The sequence below is a fragment of the Gymnogyps californianus genome, chromosome 24, assembly GCF_018139145.2.
Source record: "Gymnogyps californianus isolate 813 chromosome 24, ASM1813914v2, whole genome shotgun sequence".
NCBI classification, from domain to species: domain Eukaryota; kingdom Metazoa; phylum Chordata; class Aves; order Accipitriformes; family Cathartidae; genus Gymnogyps; species Gymnogyps californianus.
Window position 1 is genome coordinate 2,906,044 of NC_059494.1, and position 21,682 is coordinate 2,927,725.

The window sequence follows — 21,682 nt, forward strand, 5'->3', positions numbered from 1 at the left end:
CAAGAGCTATCACATGCCCAATATGGCATCGTTTCTCTGCATGAAATAGTGTTTGCAGTGCAAAGCTCTTTAAAGTTGGATTTAAAAAATGAAAGCTGAGAAAGCCGGAGAAGCCAGGAAAGATAACAAAAAAGGCTCCGTCCACTACCTCTGCCAAATCCAAACATACTACCTTGGTGTGCAAATTTGTATGAGTCTTCTTTCTTTATTATAAAGGTCTGCATCGTGACTTACACAGTAGCCCCCGTTCAGTACCCATCACGGACACATCCATCTGAGCAGTATCAGGAATTACCTGGTTATACGGGTAAAAGAGAGTACAGACAGCACAGTATGGCTCGCTCAGGGCAGCAGCTGCATTGAATTTTCTTTCAGCTGGGAAATTATGTGCTTTATTCTTCCACTGGAGGGAAAGTAAAGATTTCAAAGCCTCTGGGTCACTCATATCTTCCTCCCCAGAAAATGGAAATGTTTCTAGAAAGAAAAAAAATCCCAAAACAATGGACAGTCAGTAGAGGCAAAACAGTCTACAGAGAGTAAAGGCAAAACGCAGCAAGGTAGGGTTAAACAGCTAACATTTCAACAACACAAGAAGTTCAATAAATAAGAACATTCAACTTGTCCATGGTTCTTCATAGGTGTATGCCTCAAGTACTTCCTTTAATGGATATAATATCCACATTATGGGTAGGACAGACAAGATAGAGACACCGATGACCTGATGGAACTGGCCATGAGGAAGAAGAAAGAGAATCTAGATTTACTGCCTTTGTAACTCTTTCCACTTTCTAGCTGTGGAGACCTACAACATTCTTTCAATGAAGCCAAGTTCAAAACGCATGATGCAAGCGCAAGGAAATCTCCCTTTCCTTTCTCCAACTGGGAGCTGCATGCTCTGGAAGATGTGCGTGCAGTTCGTGCTGGTTTGGCTAGGCCAGCTCCCAATTCCCACCAGTCAGCAGCAAGTCTGTTTCAACCTTCCCAAAGTGCATCCCGTACCTGACAAATCTTGGCCATGAAATATCCTGGGTTCGAGTTTTCATTTTACTTTTCTGCAGCTGCTTCACAGCTACTTCCATCAAGTGCACACCACTAAGTCTTCAGTTTGCATTCACCACCACCTCTTCTTCTGCCACAGCTCTGATAGGTGATGCTTGCGCTAATTAGTTTGCCAATTCATTGTTTTTGCAAAACCTTTAAAAGGCCCTTTCCATTTCATGATTAAACCACCGCAGAATCCATTTGTGTCAGTCTGGGGGTCCAAGTTTCTTTACCATTCCTTATTAAGGAATTTTGAGTCACTACAAGCATTAAAGAAATTTTCCACACAAGAGTAAGTGTAAATCACTCATTGCATTGTCAATCTGCAAAGTTTCCAAAGAATAGCTTTGGCCAGGGGAACTCAAAAACATCTTAGTGGAACATTATCCCCAGAGCTCAGCACGTTAAACCAAATTGTTCACTGCTTCACTGTTAATGACTGGAAATACGCAGTTAATGTTCTGCTCTCAACAAGTCTAAGTCTCCTCCCCATTTCTACCTCCCTTTTAAGATTTTCAGACTCTTAGGTTACCAGAAAGGATAAAAGGAACTTGTAGTAAAACACTAATGGCTAAGTTTACATCTCAGATTTTAAATGCTCCCCCCAACTAATCTGATATATATTTGCCAGACAATGTGGGAAATTTTATTGTGTTTAATTAATCAATCCTTTTTTTGAGATGATGAATGCTGTCTGTGTATCTCTGTCACACTTCAAATGAGGGTTACTTCCTAAAAAGTGTCGTTTCTTACTATATTTTTATCTTGGTATCCAAAGGCTAACAATAATTGCTAATACCATAGCCTTTTCTACAACACTGCATAGGATTCTGCTGGAAAGGGAGACAAATAGGAACAGCCTTGCCAGCGGGGGAGTTAGGCTTTCCTTCCTAGAGGAAGATACTGCTCATGCCAGGAGCTGACTGCCAGTTCAGCGTGTATCAGACCAGAGCTGGCCCTCGTAACAACACAGATTTACAAGGACATGTTCTACAGTCTTAACTTCAGCTACACATGCTTACGTGTCCACACCTCGTGTAAGGCATAGACAAGATTTTAGAAGGACCAGTGACCTCGGGTATGCAGACTGGTACTTTCAAGATGTCTTACTTTCAAAGCAGAGCTCAACCCTCACCTTTTGAAGAAATCAAGCACCTTTAACAACATTTTAAGACATGAGTCAAAAACCAAACCACATGTTTCTCCATATTTTAGTCAAGGCACATCAGGAGACAGGCAAGGATTTATGATACCAGTGAAATCAATGGAACCAGCATCATAATCCAGAGTGACAGACTGAGAGAAAAAAGGAAATGACTGTTGTACATTATCATCACCTTCACTCATCCCAGGATGGATTCTAGGTGACACACAGCATTCAGGGTGGCTCCTACATTTCAAGCAAGTTATATGCAAGTAGAAAAGACTAACAGTTTGTCTCAACTGAATCTTAGAGTAGCATATGCACTCCCTTAGTTTACATGCTCACTCTTCCTCACTGCAGCCTCCAGATCATCCTTACACATTAGCCCTGAAAAAGCAAGGAGCGCAGAGAGCTGCTTCTATTCCCCAGTGGGGAAGAGAAGAATCTGTTTGACCAGATTTTGCCCAGCAGTGCTGTAAATCAGTCCCCAAGAAACACCAGCTTCCACAGAAAGTTGCTCCTGAGTCAGCCAGCGCACTCCCTGGACACCATCCAACAAGTCAAAACAGTGAAAAGAACCTGTCTAATGAGGATCCTTCAGCCCAAAGTTTGTTGCAAGGTCTCACACCAAAACAAGATAACTAGTCTCAACTGCCTTTCAACGCTTCACTCCACATTACACGTATGCAAGATATCAAATGCATCATCCTTGGTAAGGAAATGGAGCTATGTCTGTACAGAATATCCCCTTCCTAAACAAACTTTCTCTAAAATCAGTGGATATATTCTCTGAAGGAAAGTGAACAGGAAAGACGTTGTCCTTTTGAATATAAAGTTGTAAGTACCTTGAAAGCAGGGACTGCCAACTACACCTTCAGGTACCTGCCCCAGCATGCAAAAGCTTCTGTGGACTTTTCTATATTCTGAGTAATTTATAATGTGGGCAAGACCCAGAAGTGGTAAATTACACCACACAACAGAATTGAGAGATAAGAGACTTTTTTTCTTTTTTTTTTGGTCTAGACTGTTATGGCATTCACAGTGACTGGAATGTGGGAAAAGAAAAATCAGTGATGCACAGTTAAGCACCGAGAGACTTTCTAATTCTCATTTCTGGATCTGCCAAGAGAAGTTGGACCCCAACATTCACATGAATTAAAAAGCCAACCAAAAAGTTAGAATTAACTTTCCCTATACACATAACAGCAGACCTAACCTCCACCTCCCTCCGAGGTGAACAGATCTCGTTTTAATGCAATATCTAAGACAGAGCTTTTACTTTAAGATGTTATTTTCTGTGAACTCTTTTTTCCCTTTGCCCAAAATGCTGCCTCATTCTGCAGCCAGCAAAATATTTTTCTTGAGAAAAAAAAGGGTGGGAGGTGAGAAGGGACACCTCCCACGGATGAATTTTATTTCCAGCTGGGTTATCAAAATGGGAACATGCTGCATTTTCTATCAGTTAAGTGTAACACAAAAAGTTTCAGGCCATCCAGTTATGTTAATGGCTTCAGCAGTTTTTCAGATCAGACAAGACATACAAGCATTCCTAATGCTAGTGCACTCACCCTCATCACTCGAGGTCTCCTGTTTAACCACCGACAACGGGGAGCGGGTTGGTGGTTTGCCCAGTGGATGACGACGACTCTTCTTTATCTCCATCTTCATTTTTGAAAAAGCAGAAGCACTCTGTAACAAACCAGAACACGCTAGATGGGAACCCCAAAATATCTTGGCAAGCAAAGGAGAGTACAGGACAACAGAGGCAGAATCCTTGTCATAAAGAGTTCTTGAATTTACACAGCAAACTTTTCACTGCCTTTTTGCTGCAATCAAGAAAGGCTCCCAAGCCAATTATTGTAGTAGATAAAGCCAATACTATCTCTTAAGTTGTTGGGTAAAGGTAAACTACAGTGTTTTCTTAAAATCAGAAGAGCTTCAAGCCTGCCAATTCCATTAGCTGATGAAAAGTCTGGTCAATCACATAAACAGCTAGGAACTCCAGCACGAAAATTATGTACAGGGCATACAGGACCAGAAACGTTTTACTAGAACATTACAGTGCGTTTTATGACAAGCATATTTATGTTGTACTGTACCCACTGCCCCATGTACCAGGCAACATTGTAAATACTGCATGCATCCTAATCCCAGGGGCTCGCAGTCCTCTTTGGTGCAAGGCACGGAACGCATTACAGGCGAGTTACTTTGCACTAGAAATCGACAGCACCGCGTGCTTTGGTTCACAAACGCGAAGACAAGCTGCAGTGCTACAGCATTAAGAATGAAATCCAAGTACATTCCATGTTACGCAGGAGTGAGCAGAGATGAAGGTACTTACAGCAGCCCAGCATAGCATAGCATTTTTTTCCTCTCTAGTCTGCAGCCATTATGTCTTAGAAACATTTACATGAAAGGTATGCTGATTGTGCCATGCCAGTATGGCAATGCACATTTCCCCCTATCCCCACAATTTCTAATAGTGCTTTGCCATTCCCTTGGCTCTTTCAGCAGCACCATGCAGGAAAACAGAGCTACATCTTATTGCTCTGACTTGCTCCTAACTCCTAAACATCTTCCTCCTTCCTCTTTTGGAAACTGCCCTCAGGAAAGCACTCCCCAAGGAAAAGAGATGCCCGAGACAGACTACATGTCATCAACTGTATTGTCCATGAAAAAGTTTTCTGCCAACTTTTCCAATGCTAAATCTCATGATGGAAAAGATCCCTAGGCAACACTACACAGCAGGCCAACACTTGGAAGCATAAAACACATGCTGGAGAAGCATAAAGCACATCAGCTGGAGAAGTCGGAAACAAGGGAAAAGAATTATTAAAATGCTGGTGCGACCAAAGGTCCCCTGGGGATTGTTTGGTTTTACCACTCTCAGAATAGTTGCTCTGCAGCAGCCACTTGCTTGTGCTGGGTCTTCCTGCCTACTGTTTGAGATGATCATTTCAGTATTATCTGTACTATTAGTAGCAGGAAAAGAGATTCTCTCTATTTTACCTTCTGAAGACAATAACAAGTTTGATTAATCAGCTAGCATCAATGCAATGATGGACTAAACTATGGACTGAACTGTGAGAAAATAATCAATCTCTTCCTGTAAAAGCACTCTATGGCTCCCCAACATGGCACTATTCCACTGGAGGCTCAGGCACAATTGAGGACTCCTCTCATGCCAAGTTTGGTCCTCAACTTGTCGCTTAAAACTAGCAAATCTTATAGTCACCTCCTTGGTCATGCATACCTGTAAATCACTGACCTCTGTAGCAACCTCTGTATTTTCTGCTTCTGCATTCTCCTCCTCCTTCACAGGGATTTCCATAGGGACTGTCTGCTCCCGCCAACTTGGACTCTTTTGTGTGGCAAACTGCTCAAACGCCTGCTGGCAGGACATGCGCTCCTTGTCAAACACCACCTTTTTGGTCCGTGGAACCACATAAAGCATGGGAATGATTGGCCGAGGTTTAAAGTCATCCTCCTCAACTGGTGCCTCCGAGGGCTGGATAATGTTCAGAGGAGCTGGGGGCAAGCTCTTTTCTGCTGTGGATGACATGGGTACTGCTGGGGGTACTGGTGGCCGTGCTGCTGGCGCCTCGTCCTCTGCCAGCTGCTGCTGTGGTGCAGGCGGTGGTGGCAGCGGTGGCTGCTGCTGCTGCAGAGGAGGCTGAGGTGCTTGCAGATGGTGCTGGTGTTGATGGAAAAGGTGCTTCTTCTTCCTCTCACCTTTCACTTTTGGAGGACGGGCCTTCACTTTGCAGTCACCTGTTTCAAGATAATAGGCAACATTTAGCTTCATATGGCAAGATTTCTGGGCATTTAATATTTTTCTCCTTTCATCAAAAACCTCCAATGCTGGGGTAACATATTACATTATGGTATTATTCTTCCTTTCAAACAGGCAGACTGAAAGCTGTAGACACATTCAGCTGTACTTCAGCACTGACTTAGAGAAGCCCACTTCAGAAAGAAAAGACTTGTGTCATTTCTATGGACTATTTAGTTCTTGACTGGAGCAGAAAGGCTGCCAAAATGAATGTTGCCTGAAGGGAAAATATCTAAACCCTTAAGAAACTGGACAGTGTGCCAAAAAACATGTAATATATTACATTAGCCCTGACTCTGTATTTCAAGTTTTCTGTATCAACAGTCTCCAAACTGGGGTGCACAAAACCACCCACTGGGGTGCAGGAAGAAAATATTTTTGTACCATTAATAAATAAAATAAAATATATCTTTAAAATAGTGTTTATTTTATCTTTATCTCATCCTTTTTCAAATCTCTGTTTTTGTGTATGTTTTATAATGGACACAATATATTAGCACAGTAACACATGTATAGATTTTATAAATAAATATACATATATTGGGAGGTGTGCTCAAAATTTTTTTGCTGATAAGGGGGCGCAATCAAAAAAATTTGGCGACCACCGTTCTATATCACTAGTTCGCCCTAACCTCTGGATCACTCCCATTTACTGCTCCCTCTATTTGCAAGCATAGCTCTTATCTAAGTATTACTGTGTGTCAGTGCATTCAACAGCCCTAGGAAATGAAGAATTGAACAAAGATACCAGAATCATTATTACTAAAAGATTTCTACTGTAAGGTCTTTTTAAAAGATGCCTTTAAAGCATAAATCAAGTACAGCACTGAACTAAGCCTATTACAGACACCATGCCAGCACTGGTTACTGAGATATCCTTTCCTAACACTCGCTCCATTCGTCCTTGTTTCTCCTAGCTTACTGTCATTCATCTTATCTGCATAGCACTGCAGGTCTCTTACATGGCTGTGACAACAAAAACACTTCTTGAACAGACAGCTCAGTATTTTTACCAGAGGCAGTAACGACCCATAAAAGTCTTCCCCACCTATCTTCCCAATATAACTCTGTTAAAGGATCCACGTACACTGATTTTACAGCAGTAATTAAAATTCCTGCTGGCCACTGAGCGAGTGTCTCTAGGTTAAGACAGGAGATGCCTTCACATTTGCCTTATTCCATCTAAAATGATGTATGTTCCCTTTGCCCAACTCTTCCCTCACTTCATGAAGTTATCAGTTCACTCAAAGGAAGGTAAATAATAGATGCTCCACAGACAGATGCCAGTGCTCAATTTATTTCATAAGAGATTGTTTTTCACCTGCAGATGCTATAACTAGATGACACTGCTGCAAAAGGTCATTTTCCCACTAACAGGATGGGGAGGAGGGCTGATGACAACAAAAGACAGAGAAAGACTATTCACCCTAATAACGATGCTTCACCCATCCCAACCTACTCGGACTCCTCCATTATGGAGTAGACCAAAGCTGACCAGCCAAACCTAGCAAACAGAAAATCAGATAAACCTTCACACAATAACGAGGCATCTGCAGGAGGAAGGGTCTGAAAAGAGAAGGCGAATAATCCCACTATAAGATAAAGTGCTAAAATCCCTGCTGAAATCTTCTAGGGGATACCTCAACCTCGACGTTTCCCAGAAGTCTGGTCTGATTACTTTATTTACATTAATTTATAAAAATGAGAACAAGTCCAGCCCAAATAGTTATTGTTGTACTTGTGTAGGCAGTCCCTCAGATAAACTGGTTTGTTCTATCACAGAGAAAGGAATATTGAATTTCCTTAGAGAAACAAACATATTGAATGAAAGGCAAATTGGATTTTTCCCCAGTTGCACAAAACCAGATCATATTTACTCTCTACACACTCAGAGAATTCTCTACCCAACAACAAAACAAATGCCATTCACCAGCTTTATTGACTTCTAAATGGGTAATTTGACAGCAGCTGGCATGTAGAACTTTGTTTAAAAGTTTTCGCATTAAGATGAACAAACTAGTTTGCAAGTGAATCTATAAAATCAGAAGCCAGGAAAAAGTGAGGTAAAATTCAAAGTCCCCATCTGGCTATCACAAATAAGTCTAGAAAGGAAAGGGATCTTTATGCACAAATCAATACAGCAGGTTAAGAGAGGAATGTCTATCAGCTGTCCTTCCACTGAAGAAAGGCACATGTAGCAGAGCCAGTACACATGGAAAACACTAGTATGACGATGTTTTTTCATGGTGAGAAGACTTGCTTGTCTAGAGATAATCTGAAATGCTATACGGGGTTCACTAAAGTTACAGGTGTATAACACCTTTGAGGGGAAGGGGTGTTGGTGCGAAAATCAAAATCACTTGCATAGGACTGTACACAGTAGCTTTGGGCAACGAGATTATAAAAAGCTGCTACAAGAGCATGGACTTCATCTGCTAGAGCAGTATCTCCTGGTATTGGGCAAAGACAATTAGAAATGGACTTCAGCATCAGTAATTTAGCCACAACTTCAGTTAAATAATTTGTACTGTCAACAGCTCAAAAAGAAACTGTAAATTAGACTTATTAATCTAGCAGAAGCACAAGCACAGAGATAAGATGAAACTGAACATGGGAGAAAGCAGGAGAGTTTTGCCAGTACGTCCCTCTAATACAGCACTGCACCCTTCAAGAAGATGCCTGTGTTTGTGTAATAGTTGCACTCAATAGTTGCACTTGCTTCTAGGGGTTGCGTCTGCTCAGTTGTTATCAGAACTTCATACAGCACGTGCTACAAATATGTGGATGGCCACAGCAACTGCTAGCAGATTTCTGAAAAGGCTCTATTTTTTCTACGTGATGCTAGAAAAGTCCAGAAAGTCTCCAGGACAAACTCTTGTGCTATGACATCGTTTCATGATAATCCTTCCATCCCATTAAACGGTCTCATCTCTTAATGACTTTACATTGCCAGCTTAAGCAACACTGGAGAAAAATCAGCGAGAGACCAGCCACTACTCGACAGTTGGCCAATTCTTGGGATCTTGCCTGAAGTAAAACCCTCACATGGCAAATGGTCATCCAAAAATCAGTTATGCACCGATTTGCTATTACATACAGATAACAGCAGAAAAGTTTTCAGTTCTGGTTTACTGGCATCTTGATCACAGTATTACTTCATGTAATTACGTACTTAGTTTACAATTGCAACACTCAAGAGGATACGTGGGAATGCCATTTAATGAAATGTGGTAGAAAATAACATACAACTATTTTGCAGTTAGGCATCTCATTGCCTTTTCTCACATCATTTAAAAAAAAAAAAAAAAAGAATCCTGTAAGATACATGGTTTGTAGCCCAAGTCTGCGGGACTGTTAACAGGCACAGCCTCGCAGGTAACACCTACTGACTCACAGGATGAATTTATGCTGCTTAGCCCACCCAGAGAACAGCAAAGCTTAAAGACTCTCGGTTTTAATTTCAAGTCCCAAGACAACCTGCTAAGAATTCTAAATACATTAATAGCAACATAATAAATTATGAATATAAAGCTGAGTCATAAAAAACAAAAGAAAACACCTTAAGGCATCTGGATCAGAAATCCTGAAAACCTCAAGTTATTAATACTCAACTAGTCCAAATAACCAACACGAAGCATAAGACCTACTTTGAAACTACCAATGATTACTCTGAAATCTGATTCTTCCTCCTTCTCAAGGTCATCTTTTCTGGTATAAGTAGAAAATCAAGCCAAATTAAAACCAGAGGAATAGAAAAAGGAAGTGAAGGCGGGGGGGAAGCTAAATTGCCATGAGCAGGGCCATCCAAACAGATGCTATTTTCTTTTTCAAGATGAAACTGTAAGACACTCATTGGTATTAAATTGCTATATTGCATTAAGAAACTTGTATATTTGCTAACAGCCACACAGAGCACTAGACCCCTCAGAAACTGCAAAGCAAACAGTCTAGTTCTAGTGACACTTTCTGCAATGGTGCTGAAAATAAAGTTTTTCCCTCCTGTGCTAACAGTTAAAGAGCTCTTAACATGTAGTCTAAGTATATGATTTGGAACCTATTCAGCTAGAACAGTGTCTTTATTGTTCCTCTGCCATTCCAAGGATCTCGAATCTGTCCTTGTCACTTATCTCTTGTCTCCAAAGGCATATGAGCATTTTCGGGCCATTTATTACAAGCATCAACTTGTACAAGAGCTAAGAGCATACAATTTAACACACTGCTGACACTTTCAAGCTTAGGGCAATAGAAATTAACTATCTGCACTGTGCTACTCCTGCTCTGTACAACAATGATTTTCAAACTCCTTATTTCCCCTGAAAAGAGAAAATACACTGCCTAGCTACGAGACTCTGGAACTGAACAAAGACCTCAATTCTTTTCCCAGAGCTTCCACAGATTTCCTTTAAGATCATTAGCAAGGTTCTCTAAACAGTTTGCACCATCAGTATTCTCCAAATGCTAAACAAATAATGGATATATACAATATATGAAAATGAATTCACTAGTGTTTATGAAATGCTCAAGAGTGCCTCAAAGACAGAAAGTATCACAGACACGTCAACTACTTAACCACGCACATTACGGGGGGGAAAAAAAAAAAAAGCAGCTTACTCCCAGCAAGAATTGCAACCTTTCATACACAGCCAAGAAAAAAAAGGTATCACAAAAAGAGCCTCCAGCAAGATGGCTGAGGTCAGGCCTTGGGACTAACCATACGCAGAAGAAATCATAACGGACTGGGAGTTGTCACAGACTGGTATTAACTTCAGCCGTGCAAAGAAAGCTGAAAAGCTTCCCTCCTACAGCTAGACCTGAAGAAAACCCAACCTGCAACTGGGACTCATGCAGCAGCTGTGGATCCCACACAACCTAAGGCTGACTTTATTCACAGTCTCTGTAAGAAATGGGGAGGAAGGGAGGGAAAGGGGAAAGATTAATTGCACAAGGGAGTGCACAAATCATTCCTTATCAGAGTAGGACACAAAATACATTTATTTGTTTCTCTATGAAATATTTAAAAATATTCCTCCCCTAAAATATATTTTTACAAACCTGTAATAGTTTGAGCAGAATTTTCAAGCCCTGCCAAGAAAGCTATTTGGACTGAATCCTTAAAGAGAGGGAAAAATCAATTGCTGCTGTAAATGATGGTGTATTTCAGTGAGCATAGATTTAATATTGGGAAAGACTCCACTGATATTTCAACAGAAATAAACAACAGCAGACAAGTTATTTACAAATGTGTTTTAGAGAGATAGCTTGCCCCAGTTCTTCACTGAAGTGATGTGCCATCAGTGAGCAGGGCCCTCACCTTCTCCCTCAATCACTTTGCTTCTCTCCTCCTCCTCTAGATCTGGCCCTCTTTTCAGTTCCTCTTTTACTTTCACCTCTTCCAAGACAGTTTCAATAGCCATGACTTCCCCAAGAGACTTCTGATCCTCTGTTTTGTGTCTTCTGGGTTGACTTCTTTTTCTGTGAGACCTAGAAGTACAGAAATGTGATTTGACATAAAAGAACAGCCTTCAATATATAAAACGATCACTGACTTAAAAAGCTGAATACAAAACAAAAGGATCTTCCTTGGAGAGAAAATACAAGGTAGCTAACAATAGCTACAGGGCAAAACAGATATCTGAAAGGAAACAGATGAACCTTGCATAACACAACATTTAAGATCCATTCACAGCAGCCATTAATTGTCCGTGTTTCTTGAAGAGCTTTTTCCCACCATTACTAATATAAGGCTCACGAGCTGGAGTTAAAATGATTTGTGATTGTATTTTAAATCTATTTTGCTTGTATTTCAAAATATAGATGAAAATTTGTTATAAATCTTTCTTTCATCCTCTGCCTCCATTCCATCATTTCTTTTCATTCTGTACATGCTTCCCTTTGGCAAACTGCTGGAAGTCTGCAAAGCATCATCTTCCAGCTCTGAAACATTACCCAGCACTGCCAGTTTCTAAAAACACAGTATAATGAATGCTTATAGCATAATCAATAGGCAGTCTATGATTTTTCAGTAGTATAATTCACAGGGTCCAAGGCCTATGAAGAAGTCTGTCTAAAAAAAGTGCATATTAATATGATCAGACTAATACTAACAAGCCAATAGCAATGCTGTTCTTTCTAAAGAGTCAACGCCACTAAGACAAAGAGATTACAGCAGCCACAATGCAAAGACGAATGCAAATTCAGAAGGCAGGATAATGTCTTTTGGTTAGGAACCGTATGAGGAGTCAAGCACCCACGCAGACACTCACTCACTCACTCCCCACCACTCAAGTGGGACAGGGAGGGAAAACCAGAAGAACAAGAGCCAGAAAACTTGTAGGTCGAGACAAAGACAGTTTAATAGGTGAAGGAAAGAGGAAAGAATAAAAAGAGAAAGAAATAAGCAAACGAAATCCACTCACCACCTCCCACAGGCAGACCAATGCCCAGCCAGTCTCCAGACAACGGCCACCTTGGAAGCCAACCCCCCCCTTCTTTCTCTACTCCAGTTTTTATTGCTCAGCATAACGCTTTATGGTATAGAATATCCCTTTGGGCACTTTGGGTCAGCTGTCCCACCTGTGTCCCCTCCCAGTCTCTTGCCCACACCCAGCCTACTCACTGGGCAGGGGGCAAGAGTGGGGAAAAATTAAAGCCTTGACACTGTGCAGGCACCATTCAGCAACAGCCAAAACATCAGTGCCTTATCAGCATTGTTGTAGCCACAAATCCCAAACACAGCCCAGTGGGCTAGTATGAAGAAAGTTAACTCCATCCCAGCCAGACCCAGTACAATTTTTTTTACAGGAACTATCAAGTAGCTCCTTGAATGTTGGGTTTAAGTCTAACAAGCTCTCATTTTCAAAAGAGACCGATTCAGAGACCTGCGATTTTTACACCATTTTTAGCATATAGACACTTTTTTTTTTTGAAAGCAGCATCTTCCATATGGCCTTGCATCTACCATCATGTAACAAACTGTAAAACGCAACCACACTGCATTCATCAGCCCAAAACTCTAGAAAAGCTGAAATTCAGCTTCCCATCCTCAGAGCCCAGAAACTCAGCTGCGAATTAGATCTGGAGTACAATGGAGTTAAGAGCCCTTAATCAGGTAACCAACAAAGAAGGAAGAAAAAATTCAACCTGAGATGAATGATTAATAGAAAAGAAAGTTGATCCATATGTACAGTAATTTATAATTGCTAGACTCTAACCATATGGTAGCCCTCCAAGTATAGATGTTAACTTCGCACCTGCAAGACATTCATTAGCAGGAACACACAGCTGAACCCAGAAGGATCAACTTTTCTCTTCACCCATATTCTAAGTACACACCACCTTCTCTGTGGGGGAAAAGCAAGGTGGGAGGAGAAGATAAACCTGTAAGACTTTGCCATTGCAGCTGGAACTTTCCACAGTTGGTGAAGAAAGCATCGGAGTAGAATCAAGTGTTACAAGCTATTTTTAGTAAAGTGTGTGTTTTATTCCCGTGGTGTAGAAATGCCAGGCAAAAATTAAAATCACAAAGCTTTATACTCACAGTAGATAAAAAAGATCTTTTTGCAGTGCTCTTCTCACTGTGAAGTTGTAGAAAAATGAAGAGAGGCAGAAAGCACATCATTTAAAGAAACTGTGCTTCCAGAAATACAAGTTGAAGGCTGTACATTTCCAGAAGTGAAGATGTTCTGTATCTGACATAATTCGCATACCAGAAATGGGCTTTTTGTGGAGTAGACTAAAACAGTCTCTTGCTGAAGCCATAAAGTAAACAAAGTTGAGTGTTGCAAGGTAACTAAGTATGAATGACCTTAGAGAAGAAATAACATATCTCTCTCAGAGTTTAAAAGCTACATTTTCCAAGAGAGCTGGCAAAAAAGCAGCGTTTGTACTCTTTGAAGAAGAGACCACAAAGTGACTTAAATTAAGTAGATACAACTGTGAAGAGGTTTGGGCAGAGGTGAATCCCATTCTTCCAGTAAAGTCCATCCTGCTGAGAAAAGTCAGCCTTCAAGTAAAATATGTCTCTCCAAGACATAAGCATAGGAGAGAGACTACTGCTAAGCAGTATTCAACAGCTTCAAAAACTGCTTCAGGGTAATACTGAAATAATCTAGGAAACAATGAATAGATAAGGAAAAAAAGTACCTGGATCTTTTGCAATAGGCTCAGGTTAAGAGAGAGGCTTCTCTGCTAAGCAATAGGCTCAAAGAAGGAAAATAATCCTTGGTGTTCATATAGTACCTTACACTGTGCAAACATTACCTGTATCTAAGTAACCGTTAACAGCCATAGGCAGTAAAGAGATTCCCAGTTTCCAGATGTGGAAGAAAAAGATCCAGGGACCCACTGGAGTTCAGTCAGTCATTGCTCATAGAGCATAAATAGCAACTTCTGACTCTGAGACTACACTGCTCTTCCTGAAGCTCACTATAGAAGGAATAGCTGAAAACATTTTAGGAAGATAACATCTGGAGTGGAACAACATTGCAGAGGTCAGTTATCTGCCAAAATACCCTATTTATTATGTCTTTTGGGGCATGGATTTAGCAGCGAACACACTATCCCATTTCAGCATTTGTAAAATCATCATATCACGTCATATCATGTAGAAAAGGCAAGACACAGGACCACCAGTCCAAAACAACACCAGGTGACTGAAAACTCCTGGAAGACAAAAAACACCAATGCTAGAGAGACACTCTTACTAGTATGTTATCTTTTTCTTTGCTAGAATGCCTAAATAAATCAGCTATCATCAAATTATTAGGTCAATAGTTTTTAAACTGTTACTCAAAGTCCCTATCAAAGATGGCCCCAGAAACTTAAAGTCTACTTAAAGCTTTTTTCCTGGATTTCAAAGAAGTGATATTGGAACTGAAATTACAAGCAGAATAGTACATCTGGATGAAGCAGTACAATTTCCAGAGACTGCCAACACTCACACCAGAAATTCAACAAATACTAGATGAGAGCAGAAAGAAGTAAGCTTGTGTGCTACACTGCAAGCACTTTGGGTAACAGGCAGAGCAGGAATGAGAATGATGTAAAAAAGAAGGGTAAGGAAGCATATGGAAGGGCACACACTTGACACCTGAGTACATTAAAGCCCTATGATAATTCAATTTCCTAGAATACAGAGTCTCATTCTTCAAGCAACCTTGATGAGGAAGCAAAGTTCTCCCATCAGCAGCCCATGTCTAAAACACTCTAGTTCAATTCCACTTTCTGAGACAGCAGCAGCATTTTATTAACTATCTGCTTTGGTGACCAGTTAGCTTTATCCACAACCAGTTAATCATTACACATCACTACTAATTCAGTAGATTAACTGCACACTCAAGTATGGAAAACCAGAACAGGCATGAGATAGCTGAGGTTCTCTAATGATGCAAGAGGAGATCTCGGAAAACTACACAAAACCAAGACGAAGTCTGAGAAACCTCGATGGCCAAAGATTATCTGTGCCCTTTCAAGGAAGCAGACATGAAAAAACTAACTGAAAAAGGAAAACACTTTCAGAGTTACTATTTTAAGAAACTTGACAGGAAAAAGAATGAAGTCATTTAAGTTGATGAGGGAAGTCACATACCGGTGTTTGTTGTCCTCTTCCTCATCTCCTATCCTATAAAGCAAGATTCCAACAGTAAAAGGTTAGCATGCCAAATTTTCAATTCAAGCATGCTGTAACACACAAAACCCACAAACTTGTAGAAAATTAATACAGAGATCAAAGGAAGCACAGAAAGGCATGCATAAAATCCCTTTTGCAACTGATGGGGTTTTTTTCCTCCTGCTTTCTGATAAGTGAAGCTATAAATGTTTACTATATATTTTTTGTCTTCCAGGACAAGAGATGAGATGTGAAGGGGCACACAGTGTCCTACTTTCAGAAAACATGTGCTTCTATAACATTTAAAGGAAACAGAACAATGAGGGAGCACATTACCCAAGAAAAATTCCAAGAGGAATTAAAAAAAAAACAAACCAAAACAAAAGAATTCGAACTATCCCAAACTAAGAATTATAGCATTTAAAATCTTAGCAATTACAATCAAACACAGTGCTCACACACAACTTTTTTCTTTTTTCCTCTTTACCTGCGAAGCAATTTGGCCTTCAACTCCGCCTTGGTCTCATTCCAGGCATCTAGTTCTGGGCTAGTCAGAGCTGTGGGTTTCATATGGTCCAGGACAGCAATGTCTTTTCCTTGTTTCCATAAATCGTAACGTTCTGGTTGCAGAACCCTCACAAAGACATCCATGGAAATCTTCACCATGTCTTTGCGGCAAGTACACTGCAAGAGATATCCAGACACCAACACCACGTCAGATCAGAGGAACGTTTTTTCTCGTCAGCTGAGTTTGCCTTTCTCCTGAGGCAAACTAACACTCATTTTGTCTGTAAGGCCTATGGTGGGTTACTAGAGTGGGTCAATGCTAGGAATCGCATTGACATATACATGGGTATTTCAGCTTAATGGAAAGCACTGACTCTACCTGCCGTTGGCAAAACCAGAGATAGCACAAGCTGCCGCACTCTCCAAGGGTAGTTGAAGACTCTGTTCCCAAGAATCTTCTTCACCCTCTAAGCCCACCAACCAAGCTAAAACCTCCTGGTGACTGATACCCAGTATACTACTCATCTACTGTCTTACAGTCATTACACAGTAATAACTTTGGCCGATGTAGACCAGGTCTGAGTCTGATCTCAAACCTACGTTCCCTCCATTAGCCAGTCTCTTGCGGAGTTTCTCAGGCTGAAAAGAGATTATTAATATCATTTCATAACTGAAAAAAGCCTTAAAGGAACAAAAGACTAACCTAGTGAAAAAGGCAGTTAAGCTTCATAATTATACATCATGACGTTGCACATAAATCCTTCACAAGACTGTAGAGAAATAAAAAAGGCTACAACAATAACTACATTCTGCATCTAAACCACATATGCCTAAGTCAAAGAAAATGTGTATTATTCATTTCAACCAGCATATGCTCATTAAAATTAACCTCTGGAATTACACCCTTGCCATTGTATGAGCCTACACAAAGACTACGTACAGGTGTTTTTACTTGGATATCCCTTTGCTCTCATGAAGCACAGAATTAATAGACCAAGTCTAGCAAGGGGATTCTCACCCAGGACACACATACCAGACTGAATGAGCATCTAGTCTTTATAAATTTTTAACTCAAAAGAAGGTACAGGATTGAAAAGGACACAGCAACACATCAATACCCGCTTGCCTCATGGGAGGTGCAACCACAGCTTTGCTGGTGTGTGTGAAAAGTTGAGCCCCCTTTTTGTTCTGCTCTAAGATGCAAAGCTTTGCTTGGTATGCACTTGCACTAAATTGCTTTTCAACTTCAAGTTGAGGATGAGGTAATTACAGCCACTTTGTAGGACTTCTTTTTCACCCTTCCTCCACACCTTTTCAAAACTATTCTATCCTTTCCCTTAGCAGGAATGCATGAAATTAAACTTGCTTCTCCCCCTTCTTCTTTCATTTTTCACTACCATTATTAAAAGATTTATGGCTGTAGTTAAGAAGCCACTGAGAGAGAGAGAGACTCTTCTCTCTCTGTCTTTCTGTACAGTTCTCGGCTATCCCACTACCCTCCCAACTCCTGTTTTTCATTTTGCAAAGACCACTGGCTACCTTCTGTTGCTCTGACTGGGAGAGCGGTAATAACCTGGGTGTGCTGAGTGGGAAGGAGTATTTATGGACAGGCATTTTCAGGAAAACTCAATTCATTTAATGAAAAATAGCGCGGGACAGAAAGGCTGGAAATGCAATTTGGCCAAAGAATAGCAGGAACACAGATGGTACCCATGCTTCAAATTCCTGGCCAGGCAGAAGCTTCTCACCGGCACCTCCATCAATATTGGCTTAAGGGATTTGTATTGAGCAGATTTTCAATCACTTTTCCTTAAGAAATTTTAAAAGCACCTGTGCACTGCTACAAAGAGGAATACAGAAGAGCACCCCACAACACACATCATCAATGAGCCACGGAGACTGACCTCCTCTGCCTTTAAAAAGTATGAAAAATGGCTTAAAAGGGGAACAGTCCATTTTCTGATCCTAACCTGGAACCAACACGCTGCAGCACACATATGTCAATTCCTTCAAATCACGCGGAGCAAATCCCGAGTCAGATGGGTCTAAAGGTCTCAGTGTGGTCTCCAACCACTGCCAGCTTAAGAGTCTCACAAAAATGTAAAGTATACACAGATTATCGAGAAGCCACATACTGAGCTCTCTGGATGCTATTCAGAGAAATGACACTGTGGGCTGCAATCTCCAGCGTACCGCAACACCAGAAGCATGCCGTAGCCAAGTTCCTTTCTTTACACAAATCTAACATGATGGATGTTTATATTTCAATTTTAATTTAATTTTATTGCTTTCACACTAGCAAGCATGAATAATTTACAAAGCCTCTTTCCTTTGGGGCTTCTTCTGGACCATACAGCTATATTTCCTCAGCTGCTGCAGTTGTGTCACATTCACATTCCCATAATGGCCAGGGTATTTTTCCATATCCTTCTCTCAGACCCAGCAGCGAGATCCTGCTTAATACAGCAGATACCTCCCATACAACTGCAAAAGGGAATGTGCATGTGTGTGAGGGGCGGGAGATGGAGGAGAACAGGGGAGATCAGAGGAGGAGACTGTGGGCAGAGAGGGCAAGAAATTTTCTTAGCAATTTAACTACCTGCTCTATTCCATTAGAGCAGGACAAAAATAGTAAGCTTGTGGTTCCCTGTCAATGATACCCATTTCCATGTATTGCCTCCCTTCCATATACACAGAGTTATATTTCTTTCAAAGTATTTAATTGTGGTCATAAACACATGTATTTCTTAAGAGATATGATGCCTCCACCCCCCACCTGTCTCTCCCTATCCCAATTTCTGCAGAATACATCCTTCCATATTCCATTTCCCCCCCTCAACTTCTAACACTTTCATATTCCATTATTATTAAACTTTATAGACACAAGCAAACAAAAAAAGAACATGTCTACACTTAAACAACACCACTAAGGAGAGATACGAAACCTCATTTCCTTTATGTGAGCCAAGACTGAACCACAAAGCCCCAATTCAGGTATTCACAGAACTCCTACATACCAGTAGACCTGTGAAAGATTTAAGAGCGATATGGTCACCCAAAGCACAGACCATGACTAAATGGCAACATGAAGGATATGCCTGTCATGTCAAAATGACAGGTGAGAAGTTTAAGGAACGCTGAGATCTAATCAAATATCTTCCTGTCTCTCCTCTGTCGTTCCCCGTTTGGTAGCCAGACCACCACACCAAACTGCTCGGGAACAGCAAGGCTGTCAGAGCGACAGATCAAACAACAGAATATTCATAACCAGGATCTCCAAGGACTGACTGCAAGTCCTGAAAATGGGGGGGGGGGGGGGGGGGGGGGGAGAAACAACAACAAAACCCCCCACAAAAATCAAAACAGTTTTAGGGTCAGCTCTTTGCCTTTGGTTACAGGGGATCTGAGACCCAAAACAGCAACAAGACAAGAGGAGCTTCCATATTCACCAAATCTGCAGGAACTTAATTTGTTCCATCTTCTGAAGGCTTCTCCTAGCCTCATCTCTCCTTTTTCATAAGCTAATGACTTTGTTAACCATACAGGACAAGCACATGCAAAGGCAACTTGCAATCTAAGCACATGCAAAAATGCTATAAGGAAATGCACAGTGAAGCACTTTTCAAACACAGAAAACCAACATTCTTCCTCTACTTATTATTTTATTATCCACTACTCAAAGTTGGAGACTGTGGTAAAATATCTGACCACACCAGGAACCCTGTCTCATCAATTATAACTCAGAGACTGATACTGGGAAATTTGTGGCTACTGAATGTGTAACCGTTATTTTATTTGCAATTTTTTTTTTTAAATACAAACACTAGTAAGTCTACATAAAATAACAGTCAAGTAAAAAGACTGTCTCCTTGAAGCAATAAAATCAAATGATATATGGAAAAACACAGCCTCATTCAACCTCAACCTTCAGTGTCATTTTTGTAAGGATATTTCCCCCACTTCCCAGCTATTAACACTAAACTGAACCCCATCTGTTCCATAACATGTAAAAAGTTAATGTAAAATAGCCCTTCTCCTTACGTAGAAATAGTCACGAAAATGATATATTTAAATTGGCACCTCTGGTTCTCATGGAAAACCCCCTCACATTTAGATGAAATCAGGGGCCACTGCACAGTTGTTTAAGACTCAGCTAGCCTCCCACTTTGCCTTAATGGAAATTTAAATATAAGAAGACCCAACACGCTCAAAGTTGAAGTTCTTTCAGCTATTACGCCATTAAATGCCAGACCAAAATCTTTGCTTAAAGCTTTTGTATCTGCTTTTTCATAACAATGAAGCCTAAAAGCAAGTTACTGGGAAAGAAAGATGGTTACATTCAAAAGGCAGCTAAGAAATTCTTTCTGTGTATTATAGGAATACCTATTGCTAACGCAGACAACACTCTAAGCTTCTCTCCATAAATTTCCAGGACAAGGTATACAGTTTCAGCTTTTGGGAGAAACACAAAGCCCTCCCAGTATAATACTCTTAAACAGCTATCCAATTTGTTATCATATTACAGACGTGTTACTTGAGATCTAGTTAATACTCATCCAATACGACAGAATAAACCCGTTTGGGCTCCAGTTTAATTTTCCTTCCACTCAGCCCAAAGCTACATTTCTACTCAGACCCTGTACAGCAATGCTCTCACAGATAGCCAAGGTTTCAAAAGTGACAAAGGCACATAAATTGCAAGTACATGCCTGAAAGATGTGGCAGGTATTCTGCAAGTAAATGAGGAGTTAAACTTTGAGAAGAAGGAGGAAAACCTAAAATGCATAGTTTGTGTGTTTAATGGTTGGTAGTTGAAAGCTTGTGGGAAAGGAGATGAGTCTTGACCCCCTGTTTCTAGTGTAATTACCAGCATTGCCGTAAGTCTCAACAACAAACCAGTTCATTAGGAAACCCACTGGAAATCCTTTACAGAGTTTCATAAACAAAACAATTAGGCAAAGATTTCCAAGGACTCCCCCTGGTCCCTGGCTGCAGGGCATGCTTTCTCCTTGCGTGCTTCCTTAACTCGCTTCTGTAATGTTCCATGCGGACTTCTGTGGGTAGAAGAGTTGGGTAAGTGGCAAGTGGTTTTAGCTGGGGAGTCAGATCTACCCCGCTCCACTCCATTTGTGGTAAGAAGATTCTGGCTTAAGATATAATATAAAATGCTATGTGACATGCTTTATTTTAGGCAAATAATAACCCATCCCAACTGGCATCAGGCTTCTGCTAACGTGTTACATGGAGATTTCTTTTTTTTTTAGGGGCGGGCGAAGCAACCTCTGCCAGAATTCTTTTTTATCTTTTACTATTCTGTAGACTACACCTGTAAGGATGCCAGCTACTCCTGAATCTATCTCAAATAAACGCAATCCTCATTCCTGCAAGACAAACATAACCACAGTGGAGGGGCAGGGGGAAGGATCACCTCAGTGGGGTCCTGAGTTATATGGCTCAGATAAGGCTGAAAGAACACAAAAGGAAATTCAGTGCTCTCAGCAGCACTACAAGAAGGGGATTCAATGAAGTACCAGTTCCTTTCTGTTTTGAC

The 21,682-nt window shown here is 40.8% G+C and overlaps 1 protein-coding gene across 1 annotated transcript in view; it reads right to left on the minus strand.

Annotated features, from left to right (window-relative positions):
• The window catches only part of KDM4B (lysine demethylase 4B), a 93,106-nt gene that overhangs the window by 17,779 nt on the left and 53,645 nt on the right, over window positions 1-21,682 (minus strand). Inside the window, exons 9-14 of the mRNA XM_050910756.1 lie at window positions 16,112-16,308; window positions 15,604-15,636; window positions 11,329-11,498; window positions 5,439-5,956; window positions 3,754-3,874; window positions 296-474 (exon numbers count right to left, since the gene is read on the minus strand). Of these exons, the coding sequence (XP_050766713.1) occupies window positions 296-474; window positions 3,754-3,874; window positions 5,439-5,956; window positions 11,329-11,498; window positions 15,604-15,636; window positions 16,112-16,308 (1,218 nt within the window). The remainder of the gene's footprint in view (window positions 1-295; window positions 475-3,753; window positions 3,875-5,438; window positions 5,957-11,328; window positions 11,499-15,603; window positions 15,637-16,111; window positions 16,309-21,682) is intronic.